This window comes from Marmota flaviventris, chromosome 9, assembly GCF_047511675.1.
Source record: "Marmota flaviventris isolate mMarFla1 chromosome 9, mMarFla1.hap1, whole genome shotgun sequence".
Classification (NCBI taxonomy): domain Eukaryota; kingdom Metazoa; phylum Chordata; class Mammalia; order Rodentia; family Sciuridae; genus Marmota; species Marmota flaviventris.
The window spans coordinates 96,800,373-96,821,005 of NC_092506.1; the positions used below are offsets into that span (position 1 = coordinate 96,800,373).

General features: G+C 41.2%; 2 protein-coding genes and 1 long non-coding RNA gene across 6 annotated transcripts in view; 2 read left to right on the forward strand and 1 right to left on the reverse strand.

The window, feature by feature from the left end:
- LOC139701328 (dixin-like) overlaps window positions 1-13,965 on the forward strand; it is a 40,019-nt gene extending 26,054 nt beyond the window's left edge. Inside the window, exons 2-6 of the mRNA XM_071616992.1 lie at window positions 4,910-4,931; window positions 7,869-7,998; window positions 10,846-10,971; window positions 13,021-13,252; window positions 13,823-13,965. Coding sequence (XP_071473093.1) covers window positions 4,910-4,931; window positions 7,869-7,998; window positions 10,846-10,971; window positions 13,021-13,252; window positions 13,823-13,934 — 622 coding nt within the window. The 3' untranslated portion in view covers window positions 13,935-13,965. The remainder of the gene's footprint in view (window positions 1-4,909; window positions 4,932-7,868; window positions 7,999-10,845; window positions 10,972-13,020; window positions 13,253-13,822) is intronic.
- A 3,246-nt stretch (window positions 13,966-17,211) lies between these two features.
- Window positions 17,212-20,633, forward strand: part of LOC114089037 (dixin) — a 43,840-nt gene continuing 40,418 nt past the window's right edge. Inside the window, exon 1 of one of the 4 annotated variants that reach the window (XM_071616702.1) lies at window positions 17,212-17,486. Coding sequence is in view for 2 of the 4 variants with exons in the window: in XM_071616701.1 (XP_071472802.1) it covers window positions 17,838-18,177 (340 nt within the window). In the remaining 2 variants the exon portion in view is untranslated. Of the gene's footprint in view, window positions 17,487-17,711; window positions 18,178-20,633 lie in introns of those variants that run through there. The other 3 variants (XM_071616703.1, XM_071616701.1, XM_027930787.3) reach the window with 3 other exon arrangements.
- On the reverse strand, window positions 18,260-18,885 carry LOC139706905 (uncharacterized). Its single transcript, XR_011708603.1, has 2 exons — window positions 18,854-18,885; window positions 18,260-18,440 (listed from the first exon to the last, which is right to left on the reverse strand). It is a non-coding gene; the product is annotated as an uncharacterized lncRNA (long non-coding RNA).

Consider the following 20,633-nt stretch of genomic DNA (forward strand, 5'->3'; position numbering starts at 1 on the left):
GCCAGGGACTAGGGGGAGGGGAAAATGTAGAGTTGTTCTAAAGGTATACAGTTTTAGCATTACAAAATGAAAAAGGCCTATAGATTTATTGTAGGACAATCTGAATATACTTAACACTACTGAACTGTATGGTTACAATGATAAATTCTGTTTTTTTTTTAATCACAAAAAGAAATGATCTGGACGTGTGGTAAGGATACAGGAATAAACAGGAGGGTGTTTCAGTGGCCAAATCTGAAATAATTTGGGCAGCAACATAAAGAGTTATAGTAATGGATTAATATAATTTTTGAATAAATTTTAAAAATTATCCATGAGCTCATATTAATATAAATGAGGGAAAAGAGAGTTCATCCTCACGGGAAGAATTCCCAGTAATAGAGAATGAATGATAGAATTAGAAAAATCATCATTTGGGAAACACCATAGTAATAATTGCTGCAGGAAATAAAAATCAATGGATCTTAAATTTAAAATGAATGGGGAAAAGTAATGATGAGAAAAAGGATATTTGCACAATCTACAGCATCTTCCCACAAGATGTTAATTACAAAAGGAAAGATAGCAGCTTTACAATAAAGAAACCTACTAGGCACTACTTTAACCAAGCCATCAAAGCTAACCTCATCAATAATGTGATATATTGGCATCATGTGGCTTATGAGATGATGCCCTCAGAAGGGCACAGTATTCTTACCAAAAATCCATAACATGAATTTAATCATGAGGAAACTGCAGAGAAATCCATACTGAGGGACACTAAAAAATAACTAGGCAATACTCTTCAAAAAATTGCCCAAATTATGAAAGAAAAAGACTGAGAAACTCTTCCAGATTGGAGGAAAAAAAGGAGACATGACAGCTAAATGCAGTGTGAGATTTTTGGATTGGATCCTGGACCCCAAAAAAGACATCAGTGGGACAGTTGGTGAAATCTGAATAAACCATGAAGAAATGATAAATGTTTGAAGAGATAAATATATTTAAGCCTGACTTAAACATTGTGTAATGTATATATGTATCAAACATTACATGATACCTCATTACCATGTTTTATGTATTAGTTAAAAATAAAATGTAAAAAGAAATTTGTATAAGTTCTCTAGTTAAAGGTATTTTGTTGGTGTTAGTTTCCTGTTTTGGTCATTGTACGTGGTTCTGTTGAGATGTAGACAATTTGGTTAGTTAGATAATGAGTATAGGGAACTCTTTATACTGTTTGTTCTTTGCAAGCCTGAAGTTATTTCACAATGAAAAGTTAAATGAATTAAAAAATAATACTTGAGGACTGGGGTTGTGTGGCTCAAGGGCAGAGCACTTGCCTTGCACAATGAGGTACAAAGGAAACTCCTCAGACCTTTGATCCTCAGCACCACAAAGAAGTAAACAAATAAAATAAAGGCATTGTGGGCTGGGGATGTGACTCAAGCGGTAGTGCGCTTGCCTGTCGTGTGTGTGGTCCGGGTTCGATCCTCAGCACCACATACAAAGATGTTGTGTCCGCTGAAAACTAAAAAATAAATATTAAAATTCTCTCCCTCTTTCTCTCTCTCAAAAAAAAAAAAAAAAAAAAAAAGCCTAAGGCTTGAGACTTAAAAAAAAAAAAAGCAGAAGAGCAATAATTCTTTTTTTTTTTTTTTAAAGAGAGAGTGAGAGAGGAAGAAAGAGAGAATTTTTTTTAAAATATTTATTTTTTAGTTTTCGGCAGACACAACATCTTTGTTTGTGTGTGGTGCTGAGGATTGAACCCGGGCCGCACACATGCCAGGCCAGCGCGCTACCGCTTGAGCCACATCCCCAGCCCCAGAAGAGCAATAATTTTTAACTTTTTTTTTCTATACTGTAAGGAATTATTGCTAGGAGCGCTTTAACCTCACTGGATGTAAGTTTATATTTTATTTTGAGATAGGGCCCCACTAAGTTACCCAGGGTGGTCTGGAACTTGAGATCCTCCTGTCTCAGCCTTCCACATCACTGGAATTATAAGAATGTGCCAGTGTGCCCAGCAATTATAATCATTTAAGTCAGGAATGGTTCCCCTTGGTTCATATCTCTGCATGTACCTAGGAACACTCTGTGTTTGGAAGTATTCCAGCTTTAGAGTATTCCAGAGAGCAGCAGCCACACACAAGCATGAAGCATGTAACACTGAAGTAGCACAGGCAGTCAAAGAATATTGATACAGGGGCTAAGGTTGTGACTCAGCGGTAGACCATTCGGCTACCATGTGCGAGGTCCTGAGTTCAATCCTCAGCACCACATTGAAAAAAACATAAGTAAAGTAAATGTATTGTGTTCAACTACAACTAAAAAAATAAATATTAAAAAAAGAATATTGATACACCTGCGCCTCACCTTCTGAAATTCTGACTATATAATTCCCACTATAGAGTGGGGCCAAGGTGCTATTATTTTTAAAAGCGTTGCTGATGATTCTGATGAGTAACCAGGGATATGAATTCTTTGGTTAAGGGAACTGGAATATTTAGCTAGAAAAAGATTCAGGTCAGCTCTAGAAGAATCATATTGGAGAGATTAGGCAAATAAAGCTGAGTTTTATCCCTGGAGATAATTTGGTATATTTGGAGTGTATTAGCTTTTTGTTGCTGTGACCAGAATACCTGACAAGAACAACTTCGAGGAAGAAAGATTTATTTTGGCTCATGGTTTCAGAAGTTTCAGTGCATGGTCTGTTGGCTTCATTGCTTTGGGTCTGAGATGAAGCAGAAAACATCAGGGCAGTTAGTGGAAGGACATGGCAGAGGAAAGTTGCTCAGCTCATTGCAGCCAGGAAGGGTGAGGGAAGGTCTACTTTCTTCAGCCATGCCCCACTTACTTATAGTTTCTACTACCTCTAGTAGTCCTTTCAGCTATCAATGGATTAATCCATTAATGAGGTCAGAAATCTTTCAATCTAATCACTTCCCCAAAGTCCCACCTCTGGACATTGCTGGACATCAAGCCTTCAACATATGAGACTTTGGGGATACTCCAGATCCAAACCATAACATGGGGTAAGGTCTGTTTTGAAAAGCTTCCTTTGTTCCCTTGATATGCAACCAGGTATGGGAACAGTGGGCTGGTCACACTTAACTCTGCATGTGAGTTATTAGGTGTTCATGTTAAAATAGAAGTTCTGATTTGGTAGGTTAGACTCGGGAGGGGCCTGGGAGTCTGCATTTCTAACAGATCCCAGAGTGGTGCCAATGCTGCTGATATGGTAACCACCTTTTGATTAGGAGACAGCCAGTTAGTGTAGATTATTACACTATATACTCAAGCCCAGGATGTGGTAAGAGGGTGGTTTAGATTAAGGCACAAACTGAAAGTTTTAGTGAAGTCATTTAAACCTCAGAGATAAAATGTATTTAGTTGTGGAAAGAACATTGGTTTGGGAGTTAGATCTGAATCCAATGGTTCACTGTCTGGATGACCTTAAAAATAATTTGTTTCACCTTATTTAACATTTTCCTGGCAGATTAGAATGAGAAAAAAATATATTTAAAGCAATAAAGTAGAATAGGCATTCAGAAAAGTGGTAACTTTTATCATGTATGCTAGGGAATCCTCTTTTATTGGAAGACCAAAACTGTGAATAATGTGCATGAAAGTTATGGCTAGGAGCCTCTAATCAGTTTTGCATCAGAAACAACTTCTATTCTACAGAGAAGGGAAGGCTATGGTTTTAAGTAGAAATTATTTTGGTCTAAATTCCTTTAGATACTTGTTTTTGTTTATCCCTCATAATGAACTTTTTTTTTTTTCCCCTTGGGGCATTGGGGATTGAACCCAGGGTGTTCTATCAATGAGCTACATCCCCATCCTTTTTTGGTTTTTATTCTGAGACAGCGTCTCACTATGTTGTTGGCTGACCTTGAAGTTGTAATTTTCTTGCCTCAGCCTCTTGAGTTGCTGAGTTTACAGGTATGCACTACCATACTCCATATGTATACTAACTTTTGCAGTCATCTGAGGTCTTGGCCTAATGAAAAGTGACAAATGGTTTACTGGCTCAAAACAAATATTTGTTGAGCACCCGCTACTCTTTTAAATTTTTTTTTAGTTGAAGATGGATACAATATTGTTATTTATTTATTTTTATGTGGTGCTGAGGATCGAACCCAGTGCCTCATATGTGCAAGGCAGGCGCTCTACCATTGAGCCCCAGCCCCAAGGATCTGCTACTCTTAAGAGTCAAATAATTTTTAACTGTTATTGACACTCTGCATAGAACATATTTCAGATCTTACCTCTTCTGAGTGCTTGCTTTCTTTCCTCCTTCAGGAAACCCTCCTTCTGAAGCTTGTCTTAATATTGGGCTAATACTTACTTAGCTCCCTGTGCACCCTGTCATAGCACTTGCCTCAACCAATCTGCAAGCTTTTCTTCTTCCCTTTCTTTCCTGAAAGCTTCTTGAAGGCACGGGGCTCTTTGTTGTCCCATCCTTAGTATAGTGCCTGCATTGAAATTGTTATTGATCTGATTGTGTAACACATGATGCTCTCAAAATGTCTGAAATATGTAAGAGTCAGGAATGGCTTTCTGGAAAAGGTAATATTTAAGTTGAGACTTAGAAAAAGATAGCAGGTAGGTGCAGGTAGAGCAGCAGGAAAGCATGCCAGGAACCACACATAGTTTGAATGAGCTGAAATGTGGGGGATGCAGAGGGGTAGTGGGTGAAGCTGGAGTACAGGCAAGGGCTAGCTGCATATGACTGACTTAAATGACAGCTAAGAAGATTGGATTTTATCTCGAAGATAATGGGAGTCTTTATGCAGGAATGTTTTGAGGGTGATATTATATACAGCTATTAGAGAGAAATTGGTTAGGAGTTTTATATATAAGCCAATTAATCAGACCCTAGCAGTTACTCTTAATGCCTTTTATGGTCTTACCCCTTTTTCCTCAGACAAGAGTGGTTCACTCCAGAGGTACCTTTGCCTTGTGTGCCTCTGGAAGAGCTGTGGCTGTGCGATGCAAGCAGACCTTGGAGCATTACATAGCTCATCCAGTTCCTGGGGATGGGTGTCTGGTCCTGTTAGGCAGAAGGTGCAGCTTTTATATTTCTGTTCTACAAAGTGAGTTGGATAGCAGGAGACCCTTGGTAAATGCTTGGACAGCATTTACTGGGTTTCAGTACTAAATCTGCAATGTCGAAGCTATGGGGGCATTGGAGAAGTTATATCACCTCTGTGAACCTCATCTGTAAAATGGAGATAATACAGACTGGTGCTTTTTCAAGAATTGAATCAGCAGGGTGCAGTGGTTTATGTCTGTAATCCCAGCAGCTCAGGAGACTGAGGCAGGAGGATTGTAAGTTTAAAGCCAACCTCAGTGACTTAGTGAGGCCCTAAGCAACTTAGTGAGACCCTGTCTCAAAATAAAAAAATGAAAGGGCTGGGGATATAGCTCAGCGGTTAAGCGCCCCTGGGTGAGGAGAGGACACAATTGAATTGGATGATGATGGTGATGATCACAATAATGACCATTTAGTAAGTATCAATTGTGTTTCAGGCCCTGTGCCAGGTATATCATTAATTAAATATATTTGTATAAAACTCCATGGTAGGTAATCAGTAAACATTAGATTACTCCCCAACCTGCTCCTGATCGTTGTACGTCCTACAGTTTGTCAGTCGCTGATAGATTACCTTAGCACTGTTTTCCCAATGATTTTATTCCCACAAATTGACAGAGAGTGAAACTAATGGACAGTTAATTTAAGCCAGGAAGCAGCCAGTGAGTTATTTCCAACATCATTTAATTAAGGAAGTACTTGGGACTTTGAAATCTATGGTACTTTAACCAAATTATAATTTTAAAACAATTAGCCCTTGAACTTAATATTTAGGTTCAGGATCTTGGGCTGCTATAGAAACCAGATGGAGTTGCTGCCTGGACTACGACCTTGTTTACATACTGTTTAGATGTTGGCTCTTCTTCTGACCAAATAATCATAATAACCTTCTGAATAAAAGTTCTGTTTAGTGGACAAAATATGAAATATATAAGGTTGAACAAGGGTTTGAAATGAGTTATATTGTCCCTATGTAGAGCTCCACAGGTTTCTTTTTATTTCTTTTCTTCTTTTTTTTTCCCCGAGTACTGGGGATTACACATCCTAGACAAGCACTTTTTCACTGAGCCACATCCCCAACTCTTTTTAAATTTTATTATTTTATTTATTTTTCATACAACAATTATTTGTTTTTCTATCATTCTATATGTCTAAACAGGGTGGAATTGGGAGGGATTTTTAGTATAGTCAATGAAGCGAGGACAACATGGGTTTCATCTTGACACATGCTCACAAGAACAGGTGAAAAAAATCAGAGAAGTAGTTAATCACCTACTGGCTCCTAAATCTTAAATGGAATACATGGAGGATATCTGTGGCTTCTCTTTCTCAGTTTCAGCCTTAAATTGATTTATTTTGAAAATGTAATCAGGCATGGTGGTTATTGTTTATCTCTGTAATCTCATTGACTCAAGAGGCTGAGGCAGGAAGATCTCAAGTTTGAGGCCAGCCTCAGCAACTAAGCATCTTACTGAGACCCTGCCTCAAAATAAAAAAAAATAAAAGAGGGCTGGGGATGTGGCTCAATGGTAAATTGCCCCTGAATTAAGTCCCCAGTACCCCCCCAAAAAATAAATAAATAAAAATTAAATGGTAAAGCCATTTACCTATTTCAGAGTTATCTAAGTGAAGTGACTTATGTCACTTCTCACATTTCATTGGCCCAAACAAGTCATGGGGTCATGCCTAACTTCAAAAAGTGGGGAAGGGCAACTATTTGTATGCAGAGAAGGAAGAAGACTTTTTATTCTTGTTATTGCACCATTTCAGTTTGTCCTTTATTGACAGCAGTCGTTTCCATAGCTTGATTAAAGTAGTATCAGCCAGACTTCTCCACTGTAAGATTTTTTTACCCCTTCACATGAATAAATATACTATAGAGAATTACTTTGAAACTATATAAAACTTCCATTCTTCATCAAAATTTTACTAATTAATTAATATCTGAACAGGCTCACAATTTTAGATAGGCTCTCACTAAGTTGCCTAATCTGTCCTTGAACTTGTGATTTTCCAGCCCCAAAGGATATAGGCATGGACCATCACATCTGACCCCTGGCAGATTTCTGATAATATAGGGCCTTAACTTTGTCTGAAGTGAATGAAAATGCCCCTCAGTCTTCAGTAACTATACCCTTCTCACTATATCCTTTTTCTTTTCCCTTCTTTGTGGTGGTTTTAGTTAATCAGATCCTTTTTGACAACATAAAGCGCGGATTAAAACTAACTCTGTAGCAATCCTAGGATTATGGGCTCAGGAGAATAAATCTTGGGTTGACTTTGAGATGATTTCAGTTAAGTTTCATTCTGAAAAAAGCAGCTATGGGAGAGGCAGCTCTGAGCTTGGGTTATTGTTTATCTCTCCTTCCACAGGATCAATTTGTATGAGTATCACAGTCCATTGTGAATATGGTGCATGAGGGATTGTTACTGGAAAGCATAATGGGTTGCTGGCCGCAGTGATTATGCCTGAAAACTGGCTGGAGTCCTGGGTCTAGCCCTGTCAACAGAGCGAAATTCAAGGAGAGGAGGAATGACAATAATTTAAACACTCATCTCTTTTTCTATCTCTCCAATGCCATTTAAGTCACAGGGTAGCTTATCCCTAGAGATTAGCATAAAATTAGAGGGTATGGCCTGTACAAGCTTCCTTCTCTCTTTCCTTAAAATCTCCTTCTTCTGGATATAGATTGTCCACCATACTACGACCTCTCATGTGGCCTTAGAGGTGCAGGATAGGGGATAAGACTAATATGCTACCTTTCCCTCATTTCCACTTTTTATTTTCCAGCAACAGCTCCAGGCCTATGTGGCCTGGGTGAATGCACAGCTGAAGAAGAGGCCATCAGTGAGGCCTGTGCAGGACCTGCGACAGGATCTCCGCGATGGGGTGATCCTGGCATATCTCATCGAAATTGTTGGTCAGTTGGCCCTGGACTCTGATGTTACCATAGACTTTTATCCTTCATATGCCCTTTGACACAGGTTGATTCTTTAGAATATATAGCAGTGGAAGTGGAGAAAAAAATACTTGCCAAATTTTTTTTTTCTTTTTAAAAATTTTTTCATTTGTCCTTTTTAGTTATACAAGATACTTGGCAAAACTTAAATCATTTCTTCATTGGTCAATACTGTGTACTAGGCACTGTTTCTAAGTTTGGGAACATAATGAATGCAGTCGGTGTTCTCAGGAGTCTCTCAATCTAATTGGAAAGTCTGGAAAGTGAAGTCAGTTCCATTAATGTGCTTGGTGCTTTGATGGGATGAACACAGAAAGAAGTGCATAGAAGGGACACCCTTCCCAGTCTGAGGGGTTCAGGGATGGCTGACCAGAAGAATTCATGTCTAAACTGAAGCCTGCCAAAAGAATTGACGTCTGCTGGGTGTTGTGGTGCATGCCTATAATCTCAGCAGCTTGGGTTCAAAGCCAGCCTCAGCAACTTAGCAAGACCTTGTCTCAAAATAAAAAATAAGTAGGGCTGGTGATGTGGCTAAAGCTCAATGATTAAGTACCCCTAGGTTCAATTTCTAGTGTGTATAAATAGATACATAGATAGATAGATGTTTAAATGGACGCCTTCCAGAAGAACTGATGTCTAAACCAAGACCAGAAAAGGAAGTAGTAGCCAGGCAAAATGAGGATGTTACCAGCAAAACACTCCTTTCTAATACTCACTACATAAAAGGGTTTTTGCTCTTGAAACCCTGGCACCATTTTTACTAGATGTTACTGTAATTTTATGTTCATAGCTCTGCAGTTGTTTTTACTTTTATGTGGTGTTGGGGATCGAGCCCATTGCCTCACTCATGCTAGACAAGCACTCTACCATTAAGCCACAATCCCGGCCCTGCAATTGTTTTTCTTACCAAATGGTAATTACTTGTGGTAATTGTTTATTTATCTACCTTTCTTCTGTAAAGACTGAACTCTTTAAGAGAATGCACAGTATCATTTTTTTTTTCTATCTCCACAACCTCTAACCATGGGGACCTAGTAGGTACTCAAACATTTATTGTTGTATTAGTCAATGGACCATGCTTAGAGTCCTTGAGGGCTGTAGGGCTTACGAGTGGTATGGAAGAAGCAAAGTTTGCAACAGGCATTACCTTGTTGGGACAGCTGGTGAATTCATCAGAGCATTTATTTGTAATGATAATAACAACGTCAATACTAGTAGCAGCTGCCAGGATTAATCTCTTTCTATCTTGTTTAATTTCTTGTGCTGGGGCTCTAACCCTGAGCCTCTCACATGCTAGAAGTACTCTTCCACTCAGCTACATCCTCAGCCCTTGAACCCTACTTTCCACTGTGACTTTGCTATATAGAAATAACCTCAAGTTATCTCCCTAAATTCGTATGGTTAGCCACTAACTTTCCCTTGAGTTGAAGATATGAATATTCAGCTTCTTATTCAGCATCTCTACTTGGTGTCTAGTGTGCAGCTCTAACATCACATGTCTTAATCAGAATTTTGATTTTCTCCTTTCACTGATCCCTTTCCAAGGTTTTTCATCTAAGGAATATATTACATTGCCATTCAACCAGTCATTAAAGCAGAACACTTAGAAATCATTCTTAATTCTTTCTCTTGTGGCTTAAACCTAATCATTTACATGTAGTTTCTGCTTTATATTTATAATATACTTAATATATGACTTCTTACCATCTCTTCCTCTCCCCAAACCATCATTATCTGTCATGAATATTTTCATTATTTTCCTAACTAATCTCCCTTTATCTTCTTCGCCTAATCAATATACACAAACTCAAATTGGAAAAACATAAACCAGATGACCATTAGTCCTTTATTTTAAACTCTCCATTGGTTTTGCCAGGTAATGTGGTGCATGCCTATAATACCAGTAACTCAGGAGGCTGAGGCAGGAGGGTTGCAAGGTTGAGGGCAGCAATAGCAGCTTAGTGAGGCCCTAAGCAATTTAATGGGAGCCTGTCTCAAAAAATAAAAGCACTGGGGATGTAGCTCAGTGGTAAAGCTCTCCTGGGTTGTAAATAAATGAAATAAAATAAATTCTCCATTGGCTTCTCATTACACTTAGAATAAAATTTTAGGCTCTCTACTGTGGTCCACAAAGCCCTACAGGACCTGGCCTTGCTACCTCTCTGGCCTCTCCCAGGACTCTGTGCTTACTCCACTCCAGCTACACTGGTCTTGCTCCTATGCCTCAGATATGCTGAGCTCCAATCCTACCTGTGGTTTCTTAATTTGGAATGCTTCCTCTTCAAATCTTAACAACTTAATATTTTTAAGTCTTAACATCATTTATTCAGTCTCTGCACAAATGTATTATCAGAGAGGCCATGATCACACTTCTGTATTTTTCCTCATAGCATGTATCATTCATTATCTGAAATTATATTAAGCATTTATGTGTAATCTGCCATCCCTAGAGATGGAAACTCCCCAAGGAAAGGTTACCTTGTTCACTGCTCTCTGTGATGCCATGAACAGTGCTTGGCACACAGCAGGTGCTTACTTAATATTTTTTTGAATGAATAAATGTATATGTACTACCTTCATAGGTCCATGGGTTTAGATATAAAAATTTGAAGGCCCTCCAAAAGGCTTTCATTTTCTTCTTCCCCATCCAAATTACAAAAACCAGGATGTAATTTACTCATATTTTCTGGATAATTTTATTGTTCATATCAAATATTCCCTTCCTTTGTGTCTAGCTGCCGTGTAATTTTGATAATATTTCTCCATGTAACGTATGTATATATATATATTGTTTTTCTTTTCTAACAGCAGGAGAAAAGCTGAGTGGGGTACAGTTGAGTCCAAGTAACCAACAAGAGATGAAGAATAATGTGGAGAAAGTACTACAGTTTGTGGCCTCCAAAAAGATTCGTATGCATCAGACTTCAGCTAAAGGTTGGTGTCTCTTCACATCCTTGGTGGATGAACACACTCAGCTTTACTGGTGTTTGCCAGTCTTAGAAGCAACACTCTTGGTTGTGTAGCCACTGGCTCTTTTTTTTTTTCCTGGTGCTGGAGATAAGAACTTTATACATGCCAGGCAAGTGCTTTTCCACGGAGCCACATTCTCAGCTAGCCAAGGGTTGTAGAATGGCCTCATGTCATTTTTCCATAACAAAAGTTATCCTCTTGGGATGGAGTGATTATCAGAATCTGAGTGCTGTGGAAACCTGGGTGGAGATAGAAGTTCTCTATTCTTTGTAGTTGGATACAGATCTCCTTGAGTATATATGGGAGAATTAATGGTACAAAAATAAATGACAAAATTATATTAATTTTAGAATTTCTAAGTTTTCAAAAATAGAAATAGATAATATTTTTCAAGTTCCTTGGGTTTTTTTACCAAATATTATTTCACATTATCATAACATGTTTCTTTCTCCCAGTTTTCTAGAAGGAAAATATTTTATAGCATTTTCTTAATATCAATACATTCCAGGCTCTGTGGCCTCTGAATATGCCCTCTTCTGTATTGACATGACCCAGGTGGGTTTGACCAGGCTGCAAAGAAAGAGCAATATAGGTGTCCTTAGAAAACACAGGCTCCCTAACCCTTTGCTGTTTCTCTAGAATTGATTGGATCTAGTTCTGTTGCAGCTTCAGTTTCTGGGTCTGATTGCCTGTCTGAGAATGGAGTCAGAAGGGAGCCTTCCTTTCATGATGGATTATTGGAATTCTTTGTGTAGGGGTCATTCAGGTGGGCAAATGCTGAACCATTGAGAACACTCAGAGGACGTATCAAATAATCCTTTTCTAAGTTTTGTATATTTAAAAGGTTAAGAGGCTAAATAAAGAGAATTTTACCTTGAGTTAATTTTCACCAGTTCTATCACATTACTTTTTGCCTTTTTTTCTAGGGCAGAATTTAGAGAACCATATCTTTGATCTGGTCCCCATGTGGAGTGGGCTTGGGGATCTGGCCCAGTAAAGTCGCTATTTTTAAGGGAACCCTGCCATTCAGGGCATCATTGTCTTTTACCTGGAGAAGCACTACAGTTTCCTAATTAGTCCTGCTGCATTGATTTTTCCCCCTTCCTTTTCTGCTTTCCACACTGCAGCCAGAATGATCTAAGAATGCGTATGCTTATGCTATTCCTCTGCATTGAGGGCCCTTAGAATAAAATCCAAAGTCTTTCCTATGGCTTACTCTGTCCTGTATGACCAACCTCTATTTCTCCATCACTGCTCATCTTTCCCTTCTTCCTCTGGATCCAGTACTCTGTCCATGCTGAACTTCTCTCAGTTCCTTCACCACAAAGCTGAGCCCCAGAAATATAACATAAATTACACTGGTAACTTAAGTTTCTAATAGCCATATTATAAAAAATTAATGAGATGATACTTTATCTAACTCAATATATCCAAAATACTATTGTTTGATTCTGAAATCAGTACAAAAATTACTGAGATATTTCATATTCTATTTTTGTACTAAGTCTAATGAGATATTTGTCATTCACTTTTTGTGTGTGTATTAAGTAAGTACTATACTTAGAGCACATTTCAATTCAGAGTAGTGAAATTTAAAATGCTTAGTGGCAGCATGTGGCTTGTGGCTCCTATGTCAGACAGTACAGCTCTTTCACTTGCAGGCCCTTTAAACCTACTTTTCCTTCTTCCCAGATTACTTTTTTCCCTTCTCTCATCTCATGGACCACTCTTCATCAAACAAGTCTCAGTTGAGGACTCACTTCCTTTAAGAATATATCCCTGAGCCTCTAAGATGCCTCTACTCTGAGCTCCCAAAGACTTCTGTACTTCTGTGATCAGAATGTTATTGTACTTATTATGTAATTGCTTTTAGACCTTCTGTCTCCTTTGTTGAACATGGCTTTGTGAAGACCAAGACTTTGACTTCCTTTCTTGTGTGTCACTAGCACTTTGTAACGCAAGTCTTCAGCCTCTGCTTCTTTCTCAGGACTTCTTGGTCTGTTTGGTCCTCAGATATCGTGGAAGGAAACCTGAAGTCCATCATGAGGCTGGTCCTTGCGTTGGCAGCTCATTTCAAACCTGGCTCTAGCAGGATGGTGAGCCAAGGACAAGACTCCAGAGCCCCTCTACAGAGTCACCAGCCACATTGTGCCACTGCCGTGGCTCAAGGAGCAGCTGCTGCTTTAGCTGATGTGTGCCATGACATGTCACGATCAGGACGGGATGTCTTCAGATACAGACAGAGGTAAGAGTAGAAATCTGGGGATGGAAACTGATATCTCTCTCTGGTATTTCTTCTCTTAGACAATACTAGTGCAGGAATTGGAAGTATCACTTAAATAGCCCCACATTGCAGAAAAGAACATGGAGTGGAGGTTTGGGAAGGTACTCCAAGAGAAAAGTTTATTTCTGTTTGAGATGATTATTTGCAGTTACTAGAATGTAAGGGAACTATATGTGTTCGGTTTTTCCTCTGGTTCACAGAGAGAGATGTAGGAGTAACACTTTAGTCCGTCTGGGGGAGGATCTACCCTGGTATATATCCAGAAGACTGAGCTGTCCTGGAGAGTCATGGCAGAAGGTCCTTTGGGGATTATGCATATGATGAGGGAGAGAACAATCCTGAAATGTTGCAGAGATTGATGAAATTCCTTTTTTTTTTGGCCTGCCTTCCCTACTAGATTTCTTTGAGGTGGGTTTTGCCTTATTCATTTTCTTGCTTATGGTGCTCACAGAGTGTTAGAGTATCAGTACTTTTAGAGTTGACCTGATTTGAAGAACTGATACTCTCCCCTTTTTTACTCTTTGGCTTTAGGAATAGTAGCATGGATGAGGAGATTGAGAATCCATACTGGAGCGTGCGGGCACTAGTGCAGCAGTATGAAGGACAGCAAAGGTCTCCTTCTGAGTCGAGCTGCTCCAGGTAATTTGGCCTCAGATTCCTTATACTACAGCTGAATTTTTGGGTATTCTCAGGGTTCTCAACTTCAGGTGGCAAAACAACAAGCAACTAAGACACTTAACCTCTTTTTTTTTTTTTTTTAAAGAGAGAGAGAGAGAATTTTTTAATATTTCTTTTTTAGTTTTCGGTGGACACAACATCTTTATTTTATTTTATTTTTATGTGGTGCTGAGGATCAAACCCAGTGCCCCAAGCATGCCAGGCGAGCACGTTACCGCTTGAGCCACATCCCCAGCCCCCCTAACCTCTTTTAAAAATTTTTTTTTATAGTTACAGATGGACAGCATGCCTTTATTTATTTGTTTAGTTTTTAAAAAATATTTTTATATTTTTAGTTTCAAGTGGACACAATATCTTTATTTTACATTTACGTGGTGCTGAGGATCGAACTCAATGCCTTAAGCATGCTACGCAAGCTCTACCACTGAGCCACAACCCCAACTCCCTGTTTGTTTAGTTTTCTTATGCAGTGCTAAGGATAGAACCCAGTGCCTCACACATGCTAGGCAAGTACTCTCCCACTGAACTACACCCCCAGCTCCCTAACCTCTTTTCCTATCCTCAGTTTGACTTTTAAAAGAGAGCCCTCAGCATTGCATGTGATTTTGTATTGACAGGAAGTGAATGAGGCTGGTGAATTTTTCGCACAGAGAAACTGTGGAGCCTCAGTGCCAATGCTTAGCTGTGACCACATGGGGGCATGCCTGGGACCTGTCAGATCCCAGCCTAGTGGTGCTGACATTTGTGTACCGGCTGCCAGTGTTTATTTTTTTTTTTAATTTTTTTATTGTTGGTTGTTCAAAACATTACAAATTTCTTGATATATCATATTTCACACTTTGATTCAAGTGGGTTATGAACTCCCATTTTTACCCCATATACAGATTGCAGAATTACATCAGTTACACATCCATTGATTTACATATTGCCATACTAGTGTCGTGTTCTGCTGCCTTTCCTATCCTCTACTTTCCCCCCTCCCCTCCCCTCCCCTCCCCTCCCCTCTTCTCTCTCTACCCCCTCTACTGTCATTCATTTCTCCCCCTTGTATTATTTTTCCCTTTCCCCTCACTTCCTCTTGTATGTACTTTTGTATAACCCTGAGGGTCTCCTTCCATTTCCATGCAATTTCCCCTTCTCTCTCCCTTTCCCTCCCACCTCTCATCCCTGTTTAATGTTAATCTTCTTCTCATGCTCTTCGTCCCTACTCTGTTCTTAGTTACTCTCCTTATATCAAAGAAGACATTTGGCATTTGTTTTTTAGGGATTGGCTAGCTTCACTTAGCATAATCTGCTCTAATGCCATCCATTTCTCTGCAAATTCTATGATTTTGTCATTTTTTAATGCAGAGTAATACTCCATTGTGTATAAATGCCACATTTTTTTTATCCATTCGTCTATTGAAGGGCATCTAGGTTGGTTCCACAGTCTTGCTATTGTGAATTGTGCTGCTATGAACATCGATGTAGCAGTGTCCCTGTAGCATGCTCTTTTTAGGTCTTTAGGGAATAGACTGAGAAGGGGAATAGCTGGGTCAAATGGTGGCTCCATTCCCAGCTTTCCAAGAAATCTCCATACTGCTTTCCAAATTGGCTGCACCAATTTGCAGTCCCACCAGCAATGTACAAGTGTACCCTTTTCCCCACATCCTCGCCAGCACTTGTTGTTGTTTGACTTCATAATGAGCTGCCAGTGTTTATGACCGCCAGTTTCATTGCACTGTCTTGGATCCTGAGTATGACTCTTAAGTTATGTCTGGAGAAAGCTGTATAAATCTCATAGCAAGAAAGGAAATTCAGCAGAGTTGTCTGAAGCATTAAGAGTATTCCAATATTCAATTTCAGGGCTGGGAATGGTGGCAGATCAGTATGTATTTGAGTGGGCTAATAATGTTTATGACTCTAGGTGGAGAGGCTGTCTCAGTCTCCTTTAGAGCCAAGGGCAGAGACAAGAACAGGACACTGCTCTAATAAAAGCCTGACCAATGCCAAGAGTAGTGAAAGAAAAAGATTATTTTCCTGACTCATGTAAATCACACTCCTGCAAACACATCCTCAGATCATGTTAGCTTATTTACTAATTTCATTTTATTGATGAATCATATTTTACTTACGCTGTAGTGACTTTTTTCTCGTACCTTAACCAGTGAAGTCTATTCTGTTTAAGCCTAATTGTTCCTTCTATATATTTGTTTTTTTCTCTTATGTCTTTCCCTCATAAAAATCCATCCTATTTTGACAGACCATTTTTATTGAGGTCATATGGAACTCTTTCCAGCATTTTAATATACTGGTAACCTTGATCAACTTTAAAATTTTCACATTTAAGAGGTGTTCTTTTTTATTTATAAAATGCACATACATCAACCATTAAACATTCTGAAGTATACAATCCAGCACACTCATTTAGTATCTTCATAATGTGCAGCCATCACCACTATCCCGTTGGAAGACATCTTCATCATCCCAAAAGTAAGCCCATAACCACTGAGCAATATGTGTGCTTTTAATGACAGTCTGAACCATTGCTTTTTTGCTTTCTGCTTGGACTATCAGTTGGTACAGAATCAAAAGATATTTCCTTGTATAATGAGATCTGTTGCTTCCTGCAGTCTATAAGCCTTTTACTCTTCTGATGACAGTGCCTGTTTTAGTTAGACAGAGATGAGGAAATGGATCTCCTCCTGAAAGCACCTGCTTCCTTCCTCCAAGCAGGAGGACTTAGATTGGGGCTGGAGCTCCTGAGATTGTGTAATTGAGGGACCCACTGGAAAGAAGGCTGCTCAGGACACTGTTCTAGGAGAGGGGTTGGAGGAGAATAATTTGTATTCATTCTCCTTTGTTTTCTTCTCCTTCCTGGTTTTGCCATTTTCTTCTTCTGCCAGTCCCTCACTCAGCTCACTGAGAATTCACATTCTGCCTTTTCTTCCGGAAGTGCCCAGGGAAGCAGTGGGCTTCTCACAGCTACCAGGGACCAGCAGGCCCTGGCACTTCTGTCCCCGCCCACCGCCCCGCCCCAGGGAGTACCCCTGAAGGGGATAGGAGACTTGATAGGAGACCCAGGGATGTGGGTGGTCCGGAGAGTGGCTCGGAAGATAGGAAGGATAGCCCCTTAGGTTTGATCCCCTTTCCTTGGAGCTCCAGGAACACCCCGGGCATAGCCCTGCCCGCCTGTTGCTCCATAACCTCGGGCCAGTCTGTCACTGTATCCTAGCAAAAAGATCCTCAGTTTGGTGGGGAGAGCGGCGGTGTGTGGGGGGGGGGAGTGGGCGGGGGAGGGAGGAGAAAACATAAAATGCCGGAGGGGAAGGTGGGAGGAAATGGGCGTCCAACGGGTTTCCTAGGGACAGCCTGAGTCTCCACCCCGCTAGCTTCCCCCTCTTGCGGGAAGCCGGGCTGGGCTCCCTGCGGGTTAAACCAGCGCGTTAGACCCTGTCCACTAAGGGAGGGGTCGCAGTGGAGCGGTAGCGATTTCCAATCTGCGCTTCTTAGGACCAGGATCACTCGAGCCCTCCGGGTAATTCTTCCGACCCGTCGCCCTTCCCCCGCCTATCCTGGGGCTCCAAACTGTCCCCGGCTGCCCGGACCCCGCCCCTATCCCCAGCTCGCACCCCTACCTTTGCCCAGAGCCGCTTGGGTCCGAGCCCAGCGCTGCCTTGTCGCACGTGACAGCCTGGGAAGGTTCGGGAGGGAGGCGGGTGAGGTGGGAGGGATAGGGGAGGCGGTGCGGAGCGGGATCACCCGCACGCTCACGGCTGGGGACTCGACGCGCAGCCCGAGCTGCTGGGAGCCTCTCTCCGGGTCGGAGATGGGTTGAGATGCCTTCGCCTCCGGGGATGCCCAGAGCCGCGCGGCCGCGGAGACTAAGATGCAGCTGCCAGGAACTGGCTGTCGACAAGAGGAGGCGGCTTCCTCCGAGGCTGGGCTGCGGCAGAGTCTGAGCTGCTGGGACAGTGCGCTTCACACCCGGGAGCATCCCTGTCTCTGGTGCCGAGACGCCGGCCTCTGCCCTTTATACTTTCTCCGGCAATTGGGACCAGCTTCTCCGCGGGTTGGCTCCTCCCGGGAGTCGTTCTTCGGGCCCCAGAGCGGGGAGACATGCCTGATTTGGGAGAGCTGTGACTCTCAGCCTTCCACTTCACCCAGAGAAGCAGGCTTGCTGAAGCCCGATCCAGGAGGGGGACCATGGGAGGGACCCAAGTCAAATGGTGAGCTGAAGCCACTTGGGCTTTGCAGGTGGGGGCATGGGTGGGAACAAGGCCAGGACTGGAGGATGCTGTTGGCCACAGAGACGGGGATCAGTCGTGGCGCTTTATTGGGGAGGACAGGCTGCTGGCCTGGGATTATAACTATAAAATACGGTGGTTCTAGGCATCTGGAGCCAGCTATAGAGGAAGGACTGGCCCTTTTCTGTTTCTGCTAAAGGAGGTGTCTTCGGGAGGAGACAGGATTGTTCCTTATCGCCCATCGCCTAAAAAAAAAAAAAAATGATTTGAGTCTAATTTGAAGGGTCTTTGCCGGGGAGATTTCTTGTCTAATAAATTAGCATTGGAGAGATATTAGACCTGTGGGAATTAAAAAATATTACCAGTTGGACCTGATTTGTAATCATTTGTTCTCTGACCTCAGAGAGGATTATGATAGCAAGTAGGGGATTTTTTGTTTATTTTAGGTCTTTTAAACTAGTCCGGGAGGAGCCAAAGTCTTAGAATTAATTAGCATTAAAATACTTTTCTCTGACCTGAGGTAGAGGATTTAATGCATCTCCTTTATCCGTGAAATACTTAGGGAGGCAGCACCCTCCCTGCTCTGGCCTGCGCCTCTGGATTTTTCTCTCAGGTCTTTCCCCTTTTTTGACTTGGCCATCTAGTTTCCTGGTCTTACCTCTGGCCTCACCCAGGCAGCCTCAGTTCAAGAAAAAGAAATGTTGTTTTCCTTTGGCTGCTCTGCCACGCCCCCAAAGGGGTTGGTTATCCAGGCATCCGCCCCCTTCTGCCCTTATATGGGGAACAACTCACTTACGAGGAGGAGGAGGAACGGAGCATGCGTCTGCGCTTTTAGGAAAGCAGTTTTCCAGCATCCTAAGTTCACACTACCCCTGTCCCCGTCCTCGCTTTGTCTGGCACCTACTTCCTGTGGTCCAGCCAGATGCAGGCAGTGGAACATCTCAGCAATAGCACCTTGTCATCTGAGAAAGTGGGGCTGCCTTATTCCTCAAAGAGGAGCAGCTGTTGTAGGTTTCTTTCTGCACCTGGATTCCCATTTCTATAAGAGGTAAATGCTGAGGCCTGAGCAGTCATAAATCTTATAAATGACATAGCAGTCTTAGTTGAGAGCTTTTCCAGCATTTTAATTCATGCTGGTCTGAAACTCAGATTGCATAGGTGGTGAGAGATGAACAGGAGTTCTGGAAAGCACTCATTGTTTCTCATCCTCCTTACCCCTTTTGGAGATCTATACATATTATTAAGCAACTTTTTTTAATGTGGAGTAGCACAAAACTATAAATTTTTTTTCCTGTAGTTCTAAGAAGAAACAGAATATAGTACTCACTAAGGTCATATCCACCAAAACACTTCAACTGTGGACACTAGTCCTCAGGCTGCTTTACATGAGGTTTTGAAGTCTTTGGCTGTTTCACTGTGGTTGGCTCTTGTTTTTTGTGGGTTTCTAGGAAGATGATATCTTAACTCCTGATCGTTGTTGTGAGGATTAGCCTGGAAGACTTCAGGGGCACATTAAGTGGGTCAGTGAATCCTAGACACTTTCACTGTTGTCTGGGTGATGAATTTGGAAGGAATTCTATAAGGGGGCTGGGCCTGCAAACCCCACAGCCCCTGAGATTGTTTCAGTGCTGATATTCTCAAGGTGCAGTGCAGGGAGAAATGGCTCTTCAGACTCCTTTATCCCTCTCAGACCGAAGCATCAGCCTCACATTCCCATCTAGTCTTATTATTTGTTGTGGTTCCAAAGATTTAAAATTCCTCTTCCCTGAAAATCTGAACAGTGCCTCTGAAGGATAGTAGTTATATCAGAACTTAAGAATTATTGAGAGGTTTCTGATGACAATTTGAAAATACTGCGGCAGAGATATGTAATGATTTACTTTGATGGGAGTAAATCAAGTGAACCCTTATTTCACTACTCCTTGCAGATCTTTCTCCTTTTGACATCTTACTCTTATTTTCTGGCTCAATTGTTGATAAATCACTGCCCCTCTGCTCAGCCTGTATACACTATATTCATTCCAGCAATTTCTACCCCGAGCTATCCTGACCCTATCTCTTTTGGGATAGAGCTGATCTGTGATCACTCTGCTGGTATTGCTTGTGTAAGAGATCAGTGTATTGGAAATAAAAGTTTTTTTCTAGCTCCAAAAGGTACTAGGACACATGCTGGCATTTGTCTCAGAACACAGGCTTGGGGAATGGTGACGGTGGAGGTAGTGAGAGATAAAAAACAAAACAAAACAAAATCTTAAAGTTATTTAAATGCTAGATTACCTGTCCTGATAATTTTCTTCTCTAATCAGTGATGCTTAAAGGCAGCCTTGTTGTGGAAAAGACTTTCAAGGACTGGATTATTCATTAAACAAGTTTATCATCTAATAAATAGTTCTTACTATGGGTTAGGTACTGTGTTAGGCACTATGGGTAAGATGATT